The sequence below is a fragment of the Myxocyprinus asiaticus genome, chromosome 20, assembly GCF_019703515.2.
Source record: "Myxocyprinus asiaticus isolate MX2 ecotype Aquarium Trade chromosome 20, UBuf_Myxa_2, whole genome shotgun sequence".
In the NCBI taxonomy this organism is placed as follows: domain Eukaryota; kingdom Metazoa; phylum Chordata; class Actinopteri; order Cypriniformes; family Catostomidae; genus Myxocyprinus; species Myxocyprinus asiaticus.
This window is the reverse complement of record NC_059363.1, coordinates 31170413-31193841: the sequence shown is the minus strand read 5'-3', so window position 1 is coordinate 31193841 and position 23429 is coordinate 31170413. Positions and strand designations below refer to the sequence as shown.

The 23429-nt window shown below is 40.1% G+C and overlaps 1 protein-coding gene across 3 annotated transcripts in view; it reads right to left on the bottom strand.

Annotated features, from left to right (window-relative positions):
- The window catches only part of LOC127411290 (spectrin beta chain, erythrocytic-like), a 34664-nt gene that overhangs the window by 3454 nt on the left and 7781 nt on the right, over nucleotides 1-23429 (bottom strand). For 2 of the 3 annotated variants that reach the window (XM_051646756.1, XM_051646755.1), the window contains 32 exons: nucleotides 17393-17544; nucleotides 17096-17269; nucleotides 15290-15396; nucleotides 15094-15174; nucleotides 14471-14586; nucleotides 14255-14367; nucleotides 13987-14174; nucleotides 13771-13888; nucleotides 13384-13542; nucleotides 12951-13253; nucleotides 12707-12857; nucleotides 11597-12467; nucleotides 11267-11404; nucleotides 10381-11140; nucleotides 9974-10176; nucleotides 8132-8222; nucleotides 7882-8028; nucleotides 7479-7748; nucleotides 7113-7337; nucleotides 6922-7011; nucleotides 6487-6771; nucleotides 5991-6121; nucleotides 5280-5484; nucleotides 4949-5172; nucleotides 2501-2651; nucleotides 2056-2300; nucleotides 1811-1949; nucleotides 1640-1724; nucleotides 1340-1536; nucleotides 748-821; nucleotides 604-667; nucleotides 161-417 (listed from right to left, as the gene is read on the bottom strand). In XM_051646756.1, the coding sequence (XP_051502716.1) occupies nucleotides 161-417; nucleotides 604-667; nucleotides 748-821; nucleotides 1340-1536; nucleotides 1640-1724; nucleotides 1811-1949; nucleotides 2056-2300; nucleotides 2501-2651; nucleotides 4949-5172; nucleotides 5280-5484; nucleotides 5991-6121; nucleotides 6487-6771; nucleotides 6922-7011; nucleotides 7113-7337; nucleotides 7479-7748; nucleotides 7882-8028; nucleotides 8132-8222; nucleotides 9974-10176; nucleotides 10381-11140; nucleotides 11267-11404; nucleotides 11597-12467; nucleotides 12707-12857; nucleotides 12951-13253; nucleotides 13384-13542; nucleotides 13771-13888; nucleotides 13987-14174; nucleotides 14255-14367; nucleotides 14471-14586; nucleotides 15094-15174; nucleotides 15290-15396; nucleotides 17096-17269; nucleotides 17393-17544 (6514 nt within the window). The remainder of the gene's footprint in view (nucleotides 1-160; nucleotides 418-603; nucleotides 668-747; nucleotides 822-1339; nucleotides 1537-1639; nucleotides 1725-1810; nucleotides 1950-2055; nucleotides 2301-2500; nucleotides 2652-4948; nucleotides 5173-5279; nucleotides 5485-5990; nucleotides 6122-6486; nucleotides 6772-6921; nucleotides 7012-7112; nucleotides 7338-7478; nucleotides 7749-7881; nucleotides 8029-8131; nucleotides 8223-9973; nucleotides 10177-10380; nucleotides 11141-11266; nucleotides 11405-11596; nucleotides 12468-12706; nucleotides 12858-12950; nucleotides 13254-13383; nucleotides 13543-13770; nucleotides 13889-13986; nucleotides 14175-14254; nucleotides 14368-14470; nucleotides 14587-15093; nucleotides 15175-15289; nucleotides 15397-17095; nucleotides 17270-17392; nucleotides 17545-23429) is intronic. The other variant, XM_051646757.1, reaches the window with a different exon arrangement.

The window sequence follows — 23429 nt, the reverse complement described above, 5'->3', positions numbered from 1 at the left end:
TATGAATGGATTACTCAAATTGTCTCTGCATATTAAGCTGGGATAGGAGAAAGTATTTAACATTGGAAAAAATTACACAATTATTTATTATTAGATCAAAAAGCAAGTCTAAAATATATATACATTTGCTGGAGAGAGAGAAAAAAACAAAACAGCCAACCTATTGGATGCCTTCTTATTAGGTCCCTCCATCTCATGTTTTCGGGCTAGAGTTCCCTCCAGCAGGACAGGCTTTGCTTGAGAAGATTCAGTGGGAAGTGTGGTAGCCTTTTCTGTCTCTCTACTAACTTGAATGGATACGGAGGGGTCCAGATCTAGTGAACCACTTTCCTGCATTTCTGAGGCCAGTGGAACAGTGGAGTCCCCTGCTGTGCCATCACCTCTGCCAGAACTAGGCTCTATTACTCCCATACCAGACTGAAGACCACACATGAACAAAATTCAGGTACACATTCAGACAAATCTTTACATTTAATTATGTAACAAACATGCAAAATGTATTATGCTATATTTGCATTCATAGAGGAAATAGTATAATGAAGAGCAAGAAGGTGGGATGAGAAGGTGGGATTTTATGCCCATAAAAAGTTGCACTAAACTGACCAGAGACTGCTCTTCTGTGGTGTAGAGTTGTGAGGAATCCTCTGCAAAACCTGTGTCTTCTCTCCTGGCAGACAGAGTTCAAGATTCAAACTTTGGTTTGGAATAATGGGCTATGAAGTGTGGTGTTCCAGTTTACATATTTACCTGCTTTCTTTCTCCCCCTCTTGTCTGTACTGTTGCATCTCCTGTTGTTGCTTTCGAATTTCCAATAGCTCCAACTACAACAAATTGTAAATCATAGTCAATAACTAGATTTTCTAGATGTTGATTGCCTATTCAATACTCACTGATTTCATGTTAGAATGGTTGCCAGTGTGTTGCTATGTGGTTTCTAGGGTGTTCTGTGTTGTTGCCAGGGTATTGCTAGGTGGTTGCTTGGGTGTTCTGATAGTTGCTTGGTGGGTGCTTACTGGCCCAAGTCAAAAGACCACACCCCCAAGTCTCTATGATATTCTGGTCCCTATACAACTTGGATCCCTCATTCAGTGTAAGTCTGAATTATTATTTTTTTCACCTGTTTTATTGACCACCAAGCAAAAGTCATATTTCCAAGCACTTAGAAAAGTAATAGCAATGGTGCGGGACGAGGTACACACCGAACTCTAATACTTAGGATTAGGTGTTTGTTCAAATCCTTAAGTATGAGCAATAGTGTGCTGTTTGTCATAGCAAGTACCACTAACTACAAACATCATGCCCAGCTTTACAACACAAACAAACACACAATGACACATACTGTTGTGAGACGTTCCAGTGCTGAGAAACGCTCCTCCCATGTAGCAGTGGATTTCTCAAAGGCCTCATGCCTTTTGAGCAGTTTTTCGACCTCGTCCACTGTCTCGCCCAGATCCCTGCTGGCCACGTATGGCTCCTGGGCGATCAGCCAGGCTTCTGCCACAGATGCATCCCGAGCAAACTGACATACCTCTAACACTAGAGAGAGATTTAGCCATGATCAGCTGTAGTGTACACACACTAGTGTACTGTATATTGTTAATTGATTAATAATTGTGTTTTTTCATGCATGTGAACTTACAAAGTCTTAGCCAGTCCCATCTGTCATCCCACTTGAGCATCATGTCTTTCCTCTTCTCTGTCAGTTGCATCAACCTTTCTTTGATCTGTGGGGAACAGAGTATATATTACACCTACACACACCCAACAGACACCTGTTATCTTCACCATACTAATACCTAGGGCAACTTACCTCTGCAGAGTCCTTGTGCTTGCGTTCCAGGAGGGCACGTCCCAGCTCCACACACTGATTAAACTTTGGCACACGGGTCTCAATCTCAGCTCGGATTCCTTGGTGATATTTCATCAGGAGCTCCACTGAGGACACATCTCTTCAGAGAACAACATAAAGAAAACTTTACAAGGAGTTCAGAACATCGACAAAGCTCCCAGGAACTGACCTCTACTTCGATGACCACAAGGATAACTTTTATTTACCTTGGCTTTTCCTGGGTCTCGATTTGTTGAATGATGCTCTCCATCCAGGCCATTAGGTCTCTCACCATGGTAAAGAAGCGGAATTTGTCAGCTGTATCCTCCAGTCGCTTCCTCCTGCCTTCACAAGCATCCAACAGACCCTTCCAAGCCTCCGCCACCTCTTTTTCAGTTTCCTGAATGGCATTGGCCTGATCTCCTGCATATTGGGCATGCAGTCGTGTTGCAGTCTCCTGGAACTGTTTCACCTGCAAGGAGAGAGATATGGGACCTGTTTAAAACAACTTTTCAAAATGCAACATTGACATTTTCTTTATATGTTGTGTTCTATCCAGTGACTGATAAATAACCACAAAAAACATAAATTCTTTATAGAAAAAAAAACAAAAAAAAACATGAAAAATGATTATGAGGACCACTTGTTTATGTAATGTGCTGTTTGACATACCTGTTTGCCCAGGGAGCTGATGTCCCTCTCAAATGCAGCATGCATGCGGTGGAATGACTCTGCTTTGCTGAAGTCCTCTCCCAGATCATCAGGAAGCTCATTTTTCTTTTCCTGTATATGAGATACCAGCTCCTTCCCATCATAAAAATACCTGAAAAAGTTCAAAAGTCATTGGTTCATAGAGTTTGTAGATGCTGTTTAGCACTACATAACAGCTGCCAATGATTCATACCATACCACACATCACACTGAGGTGAAGATGTTGTAAAACAGTTATTATAATCTAGTTTCATTGGCATGTTATCTGTTCCAGATAAAGTCAGTAGGATTAATATGATCTGATAGAAGCACTGCATTTTTTAAGCTGGCATCACTCTAGCCGACTCCAAACAACGCGGTTTTAGTCGAGGGTGTCACACTTACAGACTGTTTTGCAGAGATCTCGCACTTTTCAGTTGAAAAGACATGACACACTTGACGATTCAAAATGATGGTGGGGTGGCAGACATACAGACTCCCCCCAAATCTCTTTCTGATTCCCTGTTACGTGGAGATCGACGAAATAACAGGAGTACCACGTGAACAAAAACAAGTGATTTAGGATGCGATTCATGGAGTAACTTTACCTTGTGAATGTGTGTGATTGTGTATTTAAAAATTCATGGCCTTTAGAATGTGTATGTCCACCTGTAGCTTTCAGTGAGTATAGGATTTACACTGGCGGCCAAAAGCTTGGAATAATGTACAGATTTTGTTCTTATGGAAAGAAATCGGTACTTTTATTCACCAAAGTGGCATTCAACTGATCACAATGTATAGTCAGGACATTAATAACGTGAAAAATTACTATTACAATTTGAACAAAAAAAAAAATCAGAACTTCTTAAACTACTTCAAAGAGTTCTCATCAAAAAATCCTCCATGTGCAGAAATGACAGCTTTACAGATCCTTGGTATTCTAGCTGTCAGTTTGTCCAGATACTCAGGTGACATTTCACCCCACACTTCCTGTAGCACTTGCCATAGATGTGGCTGTCTTGTCGGGCACTTCTCACGCACCTTACAGTCTAGCTGATCCCACAAAAGCTCAATGGGGTTAAGATCCATAACACTCTTTTCCAATGATCTGTTGCCAATGTCTGTGTTTCTTTGCCCACTCTAACCATTTCTTTTTGGTTTTCTGTTTCAAAAGTGGCTTTTTCTTTGCAATTCTTCCCATAAGGCCTGCACCGCTGAGTCTTCTCTTTACTGTTGTACATGAAACTGGTGTTAAGCGGGTAGAATTCAATGAAGCTGTCAGCTGAGGACATGTGAGGCATCTATTTCTCAAACTAGAGACTCTGATGTACTTATCCTCTTGTTTAGTTGTACATCTGGCCTTCCACATCTCTTTCTGTCCTTGTCAGAGCCAGTTGTCCTTTGTCTTTGAATACTGTAGTGTACACATTTGTATGAAATCTTCAGTTTTTTGGCAATTCAAGCACTGTATAGCCTTCATTTCTCAAAACAATGATTGACTGACGAGTTTCTAGAGAAAGCTGTTTCTTTTTTGTTGTTGCCATTTTTGAACTAATATTGACCCTAAGACATGCCAGTCTATTGCATACTGTGGCAACTCAAAAACAAACACAAAGACAATGTTAAGCTTCATTTAACAAACCAAATAGCTTTCAGCTGTGTTTGATATAATGGCAAGTGATTTTCTAGTACCAAATTAGCAATTTATCATGATTACTCAAGGATAAGGTTGGAGTGATGGCTGCTAGAAAAGGGGCCTGTCTAGATTTGATCAAAAATGACTTTTTTCAAATAGTGATGGTGCTGTTTTTTTACATCAGTAAAGTCCTGACTATACTTTGTAATCAGTTGAATGCCACTTTGGTAAATTAAAGTGCCAATTTCCTTCCGAAACAGCAAAATCTGAACATTATTCCAACCTTTTGGCTGCCAGTGTATGTTCTACAAAACAGATTGTTTTGCTTCCGCTTTCTGATTTTATTAGTCATTTTAGTGTAGGAGAACCCCAGTAAAGATGCTTGGTGACAGAATCACTATGGATTACAATCAGTGTTTGTGATGATGTACAGTTGTGAGTGCGATTGCTGATGAAAATGTTCAGATCAGCATGACCATGACGTGTTGACAGTTCTTTAGTAAAAGAAGCTCATTAGTCACCTGATGAGACCACAAGAGCCTGACCCAGCAACAGAACGATTTTTTCTAACAAGTTTGATCAGCTTTTCCAGTTGTCTGAGCCATTAACTCAGTAGAGAGCCCTGTCCGTCAAGTGATTAATGAATTTCCACTGGCAGACACTAATTCGAGCTCCATCTCCCTCCGTCTGACTGGTGATTCTGTAAATGAAGCTTACGTCTGAAAATCGCTGTAAAAATCGACTAATGTGATGCTGGCTTTAGTGATGCATCCATCTAGTTCTTCTATACTCACTTCAGAAGATCATAGGAGGCTGTGAGAAGCTGAGCCCGGGTGTCTATGAGCTCTAGCAGATCTGCCCAGCTCTCATTGACTCCGTCCTTCCACTCCGCCATGGTCGCAGCTTCAATGTGGCCTGCTTGGATCAGCTCATTTATGATCCGATTCACAGCATCTACACGTTCCTGACCCACTGTCCCTGTTTCCCGTGCAAATTCCCGGAACTTATCTCGCAGAATCTAAAATATTCATAAGAGTGACTGTAACAACCAGATAAACTAGTGCTAAGTATGCAAGGTCTTGCATTATGCATTATGTTAATCTAAATGGTTGTGTTGTTCTTTACCGTCACATGGTCAAGGTCTTGGCCCATCTCTTGCGAGGAAGCCACCACGTCACGCTCTGCAATCCACTGCTCAAGATCCTCCACTTCACGGCTCAGCAGAAAATGATGGTATGTGTGGTCCAGTTTCTTTTTGCGGTCCTCTGCCAGCTCCTTCAGCCCAGCATACTGCTTATCAACTTGCCCTTGCCTCCGGATGATGGCCTCACTTCACATACAGACAAGAGATTACTCTTTCTTACAGAATTTTGTAACATACACTGGGATGCCTCAGGGTTCAATACTTGGCCCCCTTCACTTCTCAATATACAGAAGCTCATAGAGTCCAACATAAAGCATACAGCTTCTTTTCTCTCTTTTCAGCAAATTCACTTTTCTCTAGTTTTGTACTATGCTGTTTTACTACTGAATTTGCAGCCATGGCCGGATCTAAGGGGGTGGAATCTGGGGGCTAGGGGCTAGCATTGCCCCTCTAGATTTTCCTTGTGTCCCGCACTAGAAACTTCTAATACTGCCCATGATTGCAGCACTGCTAATATTGTTGTCTCCTTTATGATAAATTGCTTGTGTTTTTCCTCATTTAAAAGTCATTCTGGATAAATATGTCTGCAAAATAAAAAAAGTAAAGTACAGATACATAGCCACTAAGGTGCTTTAGAACACTGTGTGTGAAGTGTAATTTAACTGTAAAAACATATAGTCAGTCCAACATACCCCTCTGGGTGATCTTCAGTCAGCATCGTCTGAGCACGGTCTGCCAGCTGCTGGATGGAGTGTGCATAGTCATCCACAGTCTGCTTCAGGAGCAGGTGGCGCTTCAGCATGATCATAGCACTCTGCTCATCCTACAAACCAGAGAGGTGACAGTAAAGATAGTGACCAAGAAAACAAATTATATGTACCTACTTAAAGGGATAGTTCACCTAAAACAATCTATCACATGCTCGAATATTGATTATTATGAACAGCAGCTTTGATGCAACATTTCATTTTTACAAAGCCATAGCAGATCTGCCTTTGAAACTAGGGGATGAGGCGGGTCAGAGCCAGAATTTGGAGCTGGCACAGAATTGCCCTAACTCAGCAGTGTAAAGTTGCCTTAAGACAGTTTAACATAACTATCCAATGTGCTTGCAGAATTACAGATACAAATGTATTCAAAAAGTGAAACTGTTGTTCTGTAGGCTCTTGCAGTCTGTTGCAGTCTCACCTTGGTCTTCTCATCAGCAATCATGTAGAGTTCTTGTTCCCCAATCCAGGCCTCAGCCTCATCTGCATCATTGTAATACTGCTGTGCCTCATTGGAGCCATACAGCCGTGCTCTCCGTTTGGCCATCTCATCCTGCAGCTTTGCCCATACCTCCTGAAGCTTTCTCATCTCCTCTGACATGCGCTCTGCCTCTGGATTGCCTTCTGCTACCACTACCATTCGCCGGCCACGCTCTAATACTTCATCAATTCGTGGCTGGTGACTGTCAATCTCCTTTTGTAGGGACTATACAGAAAGTGGATGGTTTCCAATTAGGGAGGGGTGAGGGAGCATGATCACATGATTAATATGATAAATATGCTTTACAGTAAAGTTGAGCCCAATTGCATCAGATGACTAGGACTGTTCTGTGGGAGTGAAAAACTGAAAAATCACCTGGTTCTTCTTGAGCAGAAGCTGAACAGTCTGAAGATTGTTGCCATGATCCTCAGACATTGCCATTGGTAACCTCTCGTTAACCCAGAGCTGAAGTGAACAAAGAAAAACTTCTTCAAGAGTGCTCAATGAAAAGAAATCATGCCATTATGAAAAGCTGCAGTTTATGTGTGCTGTATTTATGTACATACTATCTCATCTGCAAGATCTCTAAAGAACTGGTGCACTGCCTTAACAGCCTCCAACCTGCCCCTGCGTTGGGCAAGAGGTGTGAGGAGCTTCTGGAAGTCCCTCTGAAGAGTTTGCTGCTCAGCCTCAAGCTTGGGTTGGTCCTCTCTAAGAGAGGCATGCTGCTGTACAGCTTCCTGAAGCTCCTCAAGCTCACGTGCACGATCCCGAATTTGATTCTCTGTCATCTAGGGCAGTTTAGAACAGATTTAAACAATATTCTATAAGTTACAACAGACACAGAATGAGGAAGCACAAATCATGGTTAGCTTCAAACAAATTAATCTAAAATTGTGGCAAAAACAGTGACAAATAAACAAATGTTATACCTGATGTTTCTTCAGCAGGATGTTGGCACTGGTAAGATCCTTAACTTCTTCATCCACATCACCATGGAGCTGCTGGTGCAGTTTGCCCAACCATTTCTTCAGGTCAGTCAAGCTCTGGTCAAACAGCTCTGAGCGGTTTGCGTCAAACAGCAACCGAGCCTTCTCCTCTGTGGTTCTCTCCAGCTTGTCCCACAGTTCATGAAGCTTAGCAAGACGGTCCGTTACAATAGGCTCAAATTCAGGCTTGGATTCCATCAGTTCTTGTCCCTCCTAAATATATGAGCATGGATTAAAGTAATCATTCTGAATTTTATGATCATTTTAACACAGAGACTGCCATACAAGGGAATTGTAGGAATATACAATTGTTACATGTTATGCATAACACAAGCTTGCTATATACCTGATCAATGTTATGAAGCCAATCCTTGTTGGATGCAAGTTCTGCCATGAAGGCCTGGTGTTTTTGCCACTTGCTATGGAGGTTACGAGCCTCATCATATGATGTATCCTGTGCAGTCAGCATCTTCTCATTTATCCATAGCGTAAGCTGAGAGAGAGAAGTAAATGATCAATGGATTAGAGAAAAACTCACAAAGAACACTTCAAATATATTGGGAGCACAACTGAGATTTAAGTAAAGCATTGCTCACATCTTGGGTGTTTTGAAAGAAGTGCTGAAGTTCCCTGTTGTCTTGAAGTTTCCCTGAGACTTCCTTGGCTTTGTCTCGGTTCTTGGTGTACCTGAAGACATGTACACACAAACACATGGGTAATTTACTGGTAAGTCTCCAGTGCAGAATGATGTGTATGGCATCATGTGTATGGTATTTGTTAAATGTGAACATGGGAACGCATGGCTTTTTCTTTACTCCTCTAGTCTCTCAATAGAGAATGCACTTTAAAAGAGCAACATAAGCCTATGGATTAGGTGTACTTTCACAAAGGATCAATACCCATCAGGGCAGGTGCCCATCTTTAGGAGCTACAGACAGTGTGGTCTAATAGGGATAATGCAGGCTTCCCCTCTACAACATAATGCTTCACTCACTTACTGCTGATTCAGCATAAGGAAACAAAGGAAGCAAAAAGCATGGGTGCATTAACACGAACTATCGAAAAGACACCTAAGATTGTTTTCTGAAATACACTTCTAGGTTCTTTGACAGTCAATGATATGATATCTTTAAATAAAGATTCTTGTTATGCCAATTTACATAATGATCCAGGGGAGAAGCTTAGTAATTATTATTTTTGGCAACAACTGGGTTTCTGACCACCTAGACTTCAGTGACCCTTACCAGAGGTCTCCTTAGCTATTGCTAAAATACTAAGCCAATTTTGTTCTCAATGGAAAAAAAAACAACTGATTGAAAAAAATCAAATAATTAACTGAAAATCATCTGTTAAAGTGTTACAAACTTTCACTTTAATGGGATAGTTAACCCAAAAATGAAAATTCTGATATCATTTAGACCCCGTTTACACCTGGTATTGAGATGCATTTTTGATGATCGGATCACATGTGGTCAGCGCTAAATACAGGTCGAAAAGGAGTCTAAAACATTTTTTTTTAAAAACCACATACGAATGTGGTCAAAAATGAATGTAACAACATCGCATCTGATATGTAAATGCCAATCCGTCCCGAATGTGTCCCGGCAGCAGTAAAGCACTACCCCTCACCTGTCAATCAACCGCTGCACTAAAACAATAGTTTAAACTTTGCCAGTTACGAACGGTTTAAAAGGAAATAACCATCTGATCGGAAAATTTTAAAAAGTGGATACATACACAAGCATGAGAACTTCAAGGATCTTCTTCAGTGTGTATGAACATACAGGGACTTATGAGAAGCATGAACATCTGCAGCTCTGGTGAATACAGGTAATCCACTGAAATAATGGACAATTCTTTTTTAAATGTTGAATTTGTAAAATAATATTTCAGCTGCATCTGGGCTTTTTTTGCGCTTTCTTTGTCTTTTCTGACTTTGTTGCGGTTTATTATCATACAGGAACACACTGACATAGTGATTGATGTATGTCATCATGAAACAGAGTCCCTCCCCTCCATATCCAATCGCAAGTGGTCACAGGAGACGCATTTATGCAACCAGGTGTAAACAATGAGTCTCACCTGAACTCACGTGATTGGATCACACGAGACGCACCTTAATACCAGGTGTAAATGGGGTCTTACTGACCCTTGTGTTGTTCCAAACCCCAATACCTTTCTCTTTTTTTCGTGGAATACAAAAGGAGATGTTGGCAAAATGTTAGCCTCAGTCACCATTCACTTCAATTGTATGGACAAAAAAAAGATGCAATAAAACTGAATGGTGACAGGATAATATTCCGGCTAAATCTCCTGTTGTTTTCCATGGTTTACAGTATAACTAAGGTAAGCAGCAATTAAAAAGTCACAGAGGAATGCTTTTTGTAAGTTTGACCTTGGATGAAATATAGGTGATATGAAAAAAAAAAAAATCAGACCTGTCTTTAATAGAGTCCATCTTGTCTTTCACCTTTCCTGAGTAAAGGTTACCACTGTTGACCAGCCTCTGACCAGTCTCTAGTGTGCTCTGTATCTTCTCCTCATTAGCATCCATGGTGATGACAAAGTCCTCATGCTTCTTCAGGGCCTTCTCTGCTCCGTCTAGGGTGTCATGCTTGTCTATATGGGCTAGAGTGTATTCCTTTTTTAGAAGTACAGGTACAAAGCAGAGAAAGATACGGAGAGGAAAAAGGGAGGAAAAATGTTATGGAATGGCAATAACAGTTAGCACAAAATTACTTTTTACAGGATATTCTTGAAGTAGATCACACTTGAAATCTTTGATGATATTATCAATTTTGATTCATTAGATGAAAACTCAATCATTCTGAAATGACATAAATACCTGGTTGTTTAATATGGCTTCAGCCTGCTTTGCATCTCTCATAAACTGCTGGAAGCAGAGACCCTGATCTAGGAAGTTCTTGCGGCTGTCCCACATCTTGTGCAGCTCATCCCAGCCCTTATCAAGACCCTCCAGCCTCTGCTCCAGCTGCTTGTACTGAGGATCATCTTCTTGGTCCTGAATTACAGCTGCTCCCGTGTCCCTAACACGATGGTAGTCTTCCTCATGGCCATCCATATCATCGCTCACAGCATCATGGAGACTCAGGAACTGCTCAGCCTCTGGTAAACTATCTGGCATTTCCTCAGAAGCAATAGCCTTCTGTGTCTTGAACAGCCAGGCCTGAAAATCATCCATGTCCTGTAGGAAGGTCTGCAGCTTGCTGACTTCCCCAAGGGAGTCCTCACGGTCTTTCAAGGTGCATTTCAGGGTGGCCCAAGCTGTGTCCAAATCTGCCAGTCTGGCAAGGATATCAGAAGAATTTTCCGGATGATCCTTCACAAGCTTCTCTGCCTCAACATGCAGGAAATCCAACTTGGCTTGAATGGCAGCAAGGTCTCTCTCCATGCCAAAGAGCTTCCTCTGGATGGTCATGACTGCAGCCAGGTCATTCCCAAGCTCTTTCGTAGACTCGATAACACGTGTCTTGTCTTTTATCCATGACTCTGTCTCATCACAATCAAGATCATAGTTGTGTAGGCTGAGGGCTGAATCCACTTTACGCTTCTTATCCTCCACCATTGCTTTAAAAGCTTCCCACCTTTGAGGCGTAAAAGGCTAATTACATTACATATTACCCATGGAGTATTTTAATTAAATCTAGAAGCAAATTATAGATCTGGGAAAATGGTTGAATGGCATTAATAGGAACAGGTATAACTCTTACCTCTTATTGAGACGAGCTTGACAGTCTTTTACTTGTTTTGTTTGTGGATGTCTGCTGTCCTCAAGATGCTTGGCTGCTTTATTGACATCATCAACCCGGGCCTGCATGTTAGCCATCTCTTGGGCAAGGATGCTTAGCCTGCCAACAAACAGAACACAATGTTATTACAATGGAATAAACTGGAATAGTTTGTAATATCCAGTGATGACTATACATTCCTTTGTATAGTGCATTGTACTTTGGTAAATGTCCTTCAACTCATTTGCAGTTTAAGAAACACAGTAATATGCTGTCTTTAGGTTTAGCTCTTCAACAAATAATGAGTCATACCTATTCTGTACAACTTCCAGATCTTCCAACTTCTCTGGTGTCTCCAGCCCAACCAGCCAGGTCTCCTTCTGACCCATCCAGAGCTCACAAGCATCCGTCTCACTGAAGATAGTGTAAAGTGCCATGGTGTCATCCAGCTTCTTCTGCCTTAGGTCTGAGAGGGTCAGAAGCTCAATATACATGTCCCGGATATCCTTCAGACGTCCCTGGATGTCTGGTGTGTTCCTCAGTTCTTCAGGAAGTGCATTGGCCTGTTTGGACAGAGCATCAATGGTGGCTCCATTCTTAGCGGCCTCATCTCTTAGGTCACGATGTTTCTTGAGCAGTCGCTGCGTAGTGTACTCATCATGCCCAACATCATCACTACTCATCTGCCGCATAGATTCAACCAGCCAGGCTTTGAGGTCATCGGCATCACCCTGAAACTGGAAGAACCGCTGTGTGTCTTGTAAATTCTGTTTTCGGAAAGCGGCCAGCTCCTCCAGCTGCTGCCACTGTCTTTGTACATCATCCATGCGCTGTTGCACTTTGGGAGAACCCAAGTGCTTGGCCTGGATCATGCTCTCTCCCTCGTCCATCACCTGCTTCAGATTGTCACGTCTGGCAGCAAGCTCATCCTCAAAGACACTGTGCTTGCTCTGCAGCACCAGCACACTGGTCACGTCCTTACCATAGTCAAGAGAAGAGAAGATGTGCTCCTTTTCCCGAATCCAACTCTCCAGCTCTGCAATTTCCCAGAAAAAGTTCCAGAGACGTCGTGACTGCTCAAGACAGGCTTTCCTTTGGGCTGCCAGAGCACACAACTCTTGATAACACAGGTCCAAATGCTGTACCCGATCACAGACGATCTGTGGGTCACATGGTTTATAGCCTAGACAGTAAAGAAAAGAAGAATGATAAGAAAACATGGAAATATCAAAGACTCTCACAATGGTATTCATTTATATAAATGCACAAATATATGGACTGTTCCTCCAAACAATATTGTGTGCTATAAATCGGGGACTACATCACAGGCTTAGCAAACCATTAAAAAGGTTGCTGCCTTTACACATCACCCTCATTTAAGTCAACAACAAATGGAAGAATTGAAATTGCAGGTGTACTCACTGTCACCATTGGCAAATTTGAGAGCTGCTGCATTGGCTGATCGTACTCTTTCTGCCTGTACTGCAATATCTGCCTCTACCAATGAATGTTTCTGTAACAGGTCCTCCACTTCCAATAAATGCTTCCCAAAGTCTGGGGATAAGATCCGGCCCTGGAGAACATATTTCAGATTAGAATATTAATGCAACCATAATTTTAAAAACAAGCAAAACATATACATCAAACACACTATTTACATTAATACCTTCATCTCATCCATCCAGCTGATGATGTGGAGCATCTCTTGGAAGATTCTTTGGAGAGTGAGGTTCTTTTCCAGACGGCCTCTGCGAGCTTTTAGGAGTTCCTGCAGGTAGTCCCATAGCCTTAGGATATTGTCTTTTCTCACATCAATGCGCTTTGCATCATGGTATCGTTCTGCCTCCAGTTCTTTAGATAGGGCGACCAGGGCTTGGACACGTTCTTCATAGGCTGCAATATCTGTCTCTATGGCATCATGTTTCTTCTTAGCTGCATCCACTGCTGGCAAGTCGTAGCCAAAGTTGTCCTTCATAGAAGACAGCGAAATGAGGGTTTTTAATTTCGATCTTCATGTTTTGGCAGGTAACAAATGACAGTTATCAAACTGGCTGCCCTCTGTGCTTTTTAATACACTCAGAGACTGTGCATTGTGTTACCTGTGCAACAAGTCTCTGATTCTCCATCAGCCAGGTCTCTCTCATGGCAGCCTTCCTGTCAAAGCGACGAGCCATCTGCTCCAGCTTCTCCTGCCTTATAAGTTCGTCCCTCAGGACCCGTTCACGGTCGTGCTCTGCCTTTTCCAACCGCTCCCATGCCTGATAGAAAAAGCATACACTCATTCACACATCACAAAGCTTCTCAGACCATTAGACTAACTGACCCACACATTCTTTCTTACTGTCAGTGTTGGGTAAGATACAGGAAACTTCAAACATAACAGAAATTAAAGGCACTAATAGGTATCCTTTTGATTTATTAGATTTATTTGAATGTTTTTATCCAGGCAGTGATGTAATTGCTTGAGCTTAATCCCAGTGTCTCACCCTGTTGATATCTGCCACCAGTGCCCCCTCTTTGGGTGTGTAGACCTTTTGATTGTTGGCCCTCATCCTGCTCTGGATGGTAAACAACAATACTTCCAAGTTGCCCTTTTCCTGAAACCTGAATAGTAGGAGACCCATCAAAAAATAATTAAAGATGGTTGCTTAGCAATATTACAAAACTGAAAGAACTATTTGTTTGTGAATAGCCTTAATTACTTTGGTGGTTTCTCCACAGTGCGGTATGAGTTGAAAGCCTGCAGTTGCTGTTGGACACCTGTAAGAGAGTTCGCAAGCTTGCGGTTGTTCAGCACAATGATGGTCTGCTCAATCCATGTTAACAGCTCCGATGACAATGTCTCATACTTTTCAATCATCTTCTCTGTTTCAATGGCTTGGTCCAGTACCTGGAGATTATGAATACTCATCAATGTTTTCCTAGTGGATGTAGGAAGGACAGACTCATGTCCACACTCAAAAGTCATACCTTCCCAACTCGCTTGCCTTCAACTGCTAGCGCTTTCATTTTGGAGAAGTAGTGGTAAAATGCAACAACGTATGTGATTATGGACTTCTCATCTGGGTTTTCGGTGAACACATCTGCAAATAACAGAATAAAATATGTTACCTCCATAATGGGAGGATGATTGTTACATGTTTTGGCATAATAGTCAATGTTCAGAAGATGAATTCTGCTACTTACCTTCTGGGTCCAGGAGCTTGGTGACTCCTAGCTGTTGTTCAGCTACGTTAAAAGCCTGCTGAAGGTTGTGGGTGGGGTTGGACCTCTGTAGATTTCCATAATCCACCAGATCTGGCCTGATGGAGTAAAATTAGAAAATAAAAGAGAAAAGTATAGTTTAAATGTTGAGAGGAGAAGCTAAGTGGTTTCTATCTTTTTATTTTATTTATTTGTCTTCCTGTTATTGACAGGATAGTAAAGAGAGCACAGGAGAAGAGGGAGTCACATTTATTGCTCAGAAGTTGCTCTTTTACAGCTTAAAATACTTAATTTTCAGTTATGTTTTATTTAAGTATCAACTAAGTCTCATGTTTCTCCTAAAAATCCTTAAGATAAATGAAGCAACTGCCAGATTATTGAGCTGTAATATTTATTTGCATAGAATAGTGCAGAGATTATGGTATTTCATGAAAAATGTTTGAGTTCTTATTGACATCTCTGACATTTGATTGCAGAATTTGAAATCTGACAAATCTGAACACAGTGTGTGACATCTTTTGAGATATCTTCTGAAACTCTAAAGGAAAGCTGTGATATTATTATAATTTTTTTTTTCTTTTTCTTAAATGACACTTTTTGTTCACCTGTGTTTGTGGATGAGAGCATTGAAAGCCATGCCGTCTTTCCAGCTTGTGGTGAAGTTAGTGATGTTCACACTGGGGTACCTGCAGATACAAAACAACATAAGACAAATCCAATTGTATCTGCAATACTTCAATAAAAAATGTAGGATTTGCTGTCAGATTCATTACTACTAGAGTACGACAATTGTTGTCCTACCCTGCGGTCTTCATCTGGCACCAGAGGAGCAGTGCATCTTTGGCGGAGCGAGTCTCCTGCCTGCCTGTCTGGTCAGCTTGCCCTGTCTCTACTATAATGTCTTGAATCTGTATACAAAATCAGACAAAAAGAGCAGAAAACATTTAAAAGCTGAAATAATCAAATCCCACTAGTCCATTTTAACTAAATTATATCCATATCTCTAGAGTATTATTTCCTGATAACTACACATTCAGTCTGCTTTGAAGCATTTTAACAGCAGTAATAACAACAAAAGAATTTTATCATGGTTGACATTTCATGTACTGTAAATCTCACATTTATTAGAAGAGCTAATTCACCCTTGGGCATCTATTTATGGATATGTAGAGGCATTGTTACTTTATTTAGATGTATGTAGTTCGTACATCACTATGGGAACCAGGCAGAATAAAGAGCAGCCAACAACTTTAATTCCCATCCTTTTCCTTTTATTTTTGAGGGTCTGAATTATATAGCAGACCATATTGTTTGAAGTAGCTGGGATAAAAATACCCTGCTATCAAATCTAGGGTTTAAAAATAAATATGAGCTTTTCAAATCAGCCTAAGACACAAGACAAAACTCTGTTATAGGTCTACAGTAATATCAGATGGACATGTTTGGATCATGAATAAACTGCATGTTCTCCATGTATTATATAGCCCATGTGGAGTTTTATGTTAGTTTCTATATCATAAACAAAACATCCCTTACTACTTAGAGTTCTACATTTAATTATATTTAGTTGTACTTCTAATTGAGGATAAATTGTGTGTTGTTTTTTAATTTGTAAATTCTTGTTGCTTTGTTCATGCCGCAGCGTTTGTCTTGTAACATGCAAATATTCTTCAGTTGTCTTTGCTTACAACAAAGCAATAAATGTGTTGTTTGTTGATGCTGTTTGGGAATAACCATGTATAACACTGTGTCATAACCAAATGAAACAATATAGCAACACGCAGTAGGTGCCAACCCTAATTGCAATGGGTAACAGGACATTTTGTCGATCGCTTTGTTTCGATTACTGTGGCGTTCTGCCGTAGCCCCACCCATTTTGAACTCTTATTGGTCCAAAATGTTGCCATTGTACATAGACAAAATGCTTGTCACTGGAATCTTATTGGTTAAGACACAGTGCATGTAATGGGTCTGTTCCAAAACCTAGTGAAACCTTTTCACCATTAAGACATCATAGGCGCGCTCCCGACACAAAGGCTGTTCCAAAAGGTAGGTATCTTAATTATGCTGCCTCTTACGATATCTCGTTTTGGCCAAATTCTAAGGTAGCATCATATGTATCCTTCTCCAGGTAGGCGATCCCAGAATGCACCGTGATGAGCTCGGCAGAAAAATAAATCCAAGATGGTGGATGAATTGAGATAAATTTAGATTATAAATATACTTATAATCCATTCAATAGTGAAAAGTGTCGTTAAATAACAGTTTAATATGATACAAAACCAACTATTTTACCAAAAATATGTGTGTGCCATCTGTATTAAGGCTCATTAGAGGATTGTGTCATTTCTCGTGCATCACCTGTACTGAAATCAGTTGTGAGCTGAGTCTCCTGTGCACTGCACGTGAGGAGCACTATTTGAATGATGCGCGGAGCTGCCGCCTATGTAGAGCATTCCAAATCACTCTCTTATGAGGCACCATTTCAGTAAGGATGCTGTCATAGAAGAGAGCTGCCTATGTACACAGGAGACAGCAAGGCAGCTCACTAAGTTTTGGAACAGACCCATTGTGTATAGTAATGGACTATGGAATGTGTGGACTGACCTGGAAGCGAAGGATGATGGTCCAGATGAGGCCCAGGATAAGGCGGTGGTTCCCATCTACAATATCATGTGATCCCATGTTCTCCAAGTGCACCCTTTGTTCCTTTAGAAACTGTAGGGCTTTGTCCACATTCTCCAGACAGTGGATCCGCATTCGGCCCTTGGTCGGCTTGGGCTGAGAGTTGGAAAGAGTGTGTCAAAGATATTATTGGAATGACTTCATTAATGTCCATTAAGATTTCCTGTTGTTCCGTAGTGTGGTCCAGGGAAGGTTTTGCGGGATTACATACACACTTACCAGTCTCTCCCCTGACAGAACCTCCAGTAGTTTGATGAGCATTCTCCCATCCCGCAGGTCCAGATAAAGATCTGTGATTCGGCAGCTGACTCTGGCTAATATGGAATTCACCCATTTTGTGAAGGTCTTCTTCTGGACAGCCTCTCGCTCATCTGGATTTGACAATGAGGGGAAAAACATTCAGCAACTGTGCTCTTATGTAGCTTAATACTTTCACAGCTGATGTTTTATTCCCATATTGGACAAGTATATACTATTTGTCCCAGAAGAAAACCATAATGATACTGTTTGGATTGCTCTGACAAAGTATTGTCAGAGTCATTTTTCACCCAAAATCAAAAGACAAATAAATTCTAATTTGCATAAAGAAACATATTTTTAGTACCATTAAGATTTTTTTTCTTAATGGTACTAAATGGAGGGGGGGGATGTCAATCATCCTGTATGGATACAATGATTACTGTTACTGTCTTGACGGTCTGCAGAATTTTTTAATTTAATACTTTTTATTACATTAAAATCAGCATAAATGACATTCAGTACCATGATGTAAACCAGCAACTGTACTTTACAAATGTACAATTTAAATAATATATCATATTATGATACAATATAATAATATGATAATCATATTTATTTTATTTATTTATTATTATTATCATTTAATTACAATAATTATAATTGCTTCACTTTCTTTGTACAAAATGTGATTTCTTAATTTCTTCTTTTGATTTTGGGGTTAAATATGACCTGTACATTTCTTTACAGTTGCCATGAGATTTGTTTGTTTAGGGTCAGAATGGATATATATGGAATGTATTTTGTATGAGGATGGTCAATGTGACACTCAGTATGTGAGCACCATGTCATAAGTATTGTGCCTCTTTTGAGCAAAAAAGTAAACCTGTGAGGTTTATGTAACAGCTACCACAGAACATACTGTAAGTGTATAATTTGCAAATGTCATTTTTAATATCTCAGACCTTAAAAGGATAGTTCACCCAAAAATAAATATTCTCTCATTATTTACTCACCCTTCTGGCATCCCAGATGTGTAAGACTTTCTTTCTTCTGCAGAACACAAATGAAGATTTCTAAATGAATATTTCAGCTCTGTAGGTCAGTACAATGCGAGTGAATGGGTGCCAAACTTTTGAAGCTCCAAAATCCACATAAAGGCAGCATAAAAGTAATCCATATGACTCCAGTGGTTAAGTCCATATCTTCAGAAGCGATATTACTGGTGTGGGTGAGAAACAGATCAATATCTAAGTCATTTTTTAAATCATAAATTCTCCTCTCTGCCCAGTAGGGGACCAAAAACAGAAGGAGAAAGTGAAAGTGAAGGAAAAAGGGCTTAAATAATGATCTGTTTCTCACACACACCTATCATATTTCTTCAGAAGATATGGATTTAACCACCAGAGTCATCTGGAGTACTTTTATGTTTCCCTTATTTGAATTTTGGAGCAACAAAATTTTGGCACCCATTCACTTGCTCTGTATGAATCTAAAGAGCTGAGATATTCTTCTAAAAATCTTCGTTGTGTTCAGCAGATGAACGAAAGTCATACACATCTGGGATGGTATGAGAGTGAGAAAATGATGAGAGAATTTTCATTTTTGGGTGAACTGACCCTTTAAAACCCTAAAAACTAAAAAAAAAAGGCAGTTCATACTGTCACAATTCGTTTTTTACTCAAAACATTTATGTGCAAGTACAGAGTACAGTAAGTGTATTCTTCATGGTGATTTGAAGTGTATACTGTATTTGTGCAGGTGTCCTTCTTGAACCCCACTTCTGCAGTACAGTGTTTATTTAAGATTCTACCACAAAAAGAGCAAAATTGTGCATTCTTAATGATGTTTTATAAATGATTCAGATCCTATGGCTAAAGGAAATGGGGGAAGACAGAGGGATGAAGACGACATAAAGAGACAAGCAGAAAAATGGAGCAAGGATGGAGAAAAAGAGAGTGGGAGCAAAGACCATTAAAGGGAAAACATTAGTATGTGATGTGCAGAGTAGAGAAGATGCATGCTTTTAAACCTGGGTAGCATGAAACCTGTGGGATTAACCAAAACATTACTTAGAACATTACCTTCTGAATTACTCTTGAACAACAAGAAAACAGTCAAATATATCTCTCATATATGTTCTTGTTCTGCCAACATATAACTTTTTTATATCACTATACAAAAAGTCAGTCTTTGAATTAGCCTGATGTTTTGTTCTGTTTTCACAGAATAATGGAAAAACTTCTGCATGGAAGCATCTCTCTTTTATCTGGACCACAAAGTAATGAAAAAATAATGATAATTCAAATGTGCAGTGCATGATGTCTAAAACTGTGATGTGCATGTGGAGAAACCATCCGTAAGATCTACTAAGATGTTGATTTTTTTAGATTAATTTAGTTTAAAAAATAATAATAAATAAAAGATTAGCCTTAAAAGAGTTGTTTCTATCTGTACACTGTAAATAATGTTTTGTCACGTAACCAAAAATGTGCTTTATGTGGTAAATTAATCTAAATTAACTGGTTTTATTTTTAAGTCAAAAATATTACAGTATATAATATGGCTGAATCAACCTGACTTTGTTACATGAAAGAAAGTAATTTTAAAATGTCAGTTATAAATAGCTCATTAAAAATGCCTTCAGAACTGTTTCACATTTTACAGTACAATTTACCATGTTCCCATCCAGAGTGAGGAAAACTCCAGATGTTAAAGTATAAAAAGAGCTCTTACCCCAGTACCACTACATATTTCATGATCAGACTACTGCCAAATAGGTTCCACTTCCTGTTCACACCTTGTACAGAGTACTGCAGTCTAACCTCTGCTAAATGATGCTCTCTCCATTATAACAGCAGTGAGTCTAAATACTGCGGTTTTACATCTCCGATATCCTCTCTAGCTCACATGACAGCTTTCTGAAATATTCATATTGATGGATTTTCCCTGTACAGCACAAGCCAGTGATTTTCCCACAGTCGGCCCTCACTAAAAATGACCTGCAGCCTCATTCTTAGTCTCAGTGCCTGAGTCATTGTTTGTAGGGCCTTACAGGCTGGATTTAGAGGTGCTCACTGCTCAAAGCTACTTTACATTCTTGCACAGCTATATACTTAGGCCTACAGAATAGTACATGCATAGTAGATTTTATACATTTTCTAAAGAGAATGAGAGTGGATCAGGACATGACCCAGGTCGGACTCGATCATGGGTCACCGGGAGCCAACAGCTCTTATAAAGCATGTCCTGAGCCTGTTCACACCCCCACTGTGCCACAGCTCCTTCTGGGATTTAGGGATTTTAAAGAAACCTAACACCAAATAAGTGCAATAGCAATAGTGACAGTTTTCTAAGAAAGTACCACACTACTGCTGTAACTAGTGCATAAGTAGAAGAGAATTAGATGCATAGTAGTGCATAGTCTACATATATGTGTCTATTTATCTTAAACCAGACTTTACCCATGGCTATCCATTCATACAATGCATGTATTCATTAACAACATAATCACACGGGAAGTCGACATGTTGTTTCCGAGAGTTCTGGTACCCTAGGATCAGCCACATTATGAGTCTGCTCAGAGAGAAGAATGCTCAGTCGTATACAAATTAACAGTGACAATCAAATTCTCTATAAAAATAGACAGAGTTGCCAGGACAGAATAAAAGAGGTAGGAGACCTTAGACAATGCTGAATACCCAAAATCACAGGGAGAAAGATACAGAAGAAGGTAAATAGATGGTGGTTAGTCTGATGTTCACCATTCAGCAAGAAAAAGATTGATGGGGAAAAAAAACAAAAAGTAATTTTTAACTTTGAATGGCCTTTTTATGAGTTTGTGTCATTAAATATTAAGAGGTAATGCAGGAAGCAATTGGGGCATATATACAACAGCATAAATAATGCAATTAATAAATACTGCACATACAAAAGACGAACCAGTTTTCAATAGAAAACACTCTATCATACCAGCCAACTCCCTACCCAGATTAGGGCTGAAACGATTAGTCGACGTTATCAACAACCAAAAATTTTCTTTGTCAAATAGTCGTTTGATCTAATTTAATGTAACATGAGATCATATGAAACTCTAATGTTACCGCACGTGAGCAGCACTGCAGTTCGCGCTTGACTGAGGAGAGGAAGAATTACACAGCTCACTGTCCAGATGCACTCTAAACTTTCACAGCTTCAGGTGATGTAGATTGCAAAGTATGAGGGAATAATACAAAATAAGTAAATACAGAAGCACTCTCGTTGTGGAATAAGCAGAGCTGGAGCTCTTTAAAGGAAACACCCCAGCACTGCATCTTGAATGCAGTTATATTTAATGCGTTATAGCTTTATTAAAGTTTAAATAATACGGAAGCAGATCATGTAAATAACTACAAACTCAAACTGGCATTTCTATGTGCGGTCAACGCCTCTTCTATGAGTTGCATGAAGTGTCCCGATCTAATGGGGAGAGACTGAAACTGCACCCGACTGATGCACACTCTGTCACGGGGACGCTCATCCCTTGAGCGCGCACACTTAATGCAGCTAGATTATAACGTGATGGCTCACGACTTATTGAATCATGATATATGTGTCACTGTGCATTTCTTATAGTGAAGAAAATTGGCAATACACAGCTTTATTAATAAGAGAGAGTTCGTTTTTTTGTGAGTTAAAGATGTATTGAAGTGAACAAAAAGGTGAGAGAGGGTAGTCTTCGCCCCATTATACACTGCAACAAAATACGTTTTTGATTTGTTTTTGTTTTGGCTTTTTTTTCCAATATAAATATCTAAACTCCTTTAAAACAATGTACATTTACTTTAGCAGCTATACTGCAGAAGAAAAAATTGTTATCGGAGAATGTTGAATATAATGGCACTTTTCCACTGCATGTTACAGTTCAACTCGACTCTGCTCGCTTTACTTTTCTGAGCTTGCTTTTCCACTGCAGTTTAGTGCCACCTCAACGTGGGTGGGATTATAGGCTGATCATCATAGTTGCGGCGCCTCTACTGCCGTGACATCATCTTAAACACAACACAAACATTACTTACCATAAACAATAACACGAACGCTAGCTGTTAGGTACTAGCTCATTGTGCTGCATAAAGCAGTTGTTGCATGATGATTTTACACAAGTGTAACAGTTAAATTGGCCTGGTTGTTTTAGAAGCAAGCTTTCCAGTAGCTGGTCAACTAAATAAAGTGAAGCTTTCAAGCAGAATACAGAGTTAACGTAACAAAACGTACCATCCTCCATCGTGGACTCCAACATCGCTGAGTCCAGGGCACTCTCCATCCTGTTGCTTGCCGGTCTATTGCCATAGATAGTGTCCATTTGGTCAAACCACTTCCACTTTCTTCTGTTTCTGGCTGTTGTGGTCCTTGATGGTTCTGTCGTCACTTTTAATTTTTTAAAAACTTTTCCCTACACTGTTGGTAGGTCCGGTGGTAGCCGTGTGCGGCCAACAGCTGAGACACTTCATGAAAGACTTTTTCGTTTCGCGTCGTTTCGTTCATCGCTAACGAGAGGAACGTCTGCACCTCGTTTATTGACCACGCCGTGGTTTTGCGCACAGCCATTTCTTTTTACATTTCGAAAGTCGCGTGAACAAATGATATTGCTGTCGCTGTTGCTAACTTTAAAACTAGCGGGTTGATGTCCCATGTCCCAAATCCAGTGACGCTGGTAGTGACGATTCTCTCTGACCAATCAGTGATCTGCAGGGTTTTGATGTCACATTTAGTATCGACTCGGCTAGCTTGGAACCTCGACCGAGGTGGTACAAAAAAAAGTATCAGGTACCAGGTACTATCCACAGTGGAAAACCCCCAAAAAGCGAGCAGAGTCGAGACGAGTTGAGCTGTACCATGCAGTGGAAAAGCCCCATAATATTAAAAATACAAATATTTTAAAATATATAAAAATTCATTAAAAAAATCATCTGAAAAGCAGCATATAAAATATTTAGACTTGCTTTTAGAGAACAGATCTTGAAAATAAGTATATTTTGTC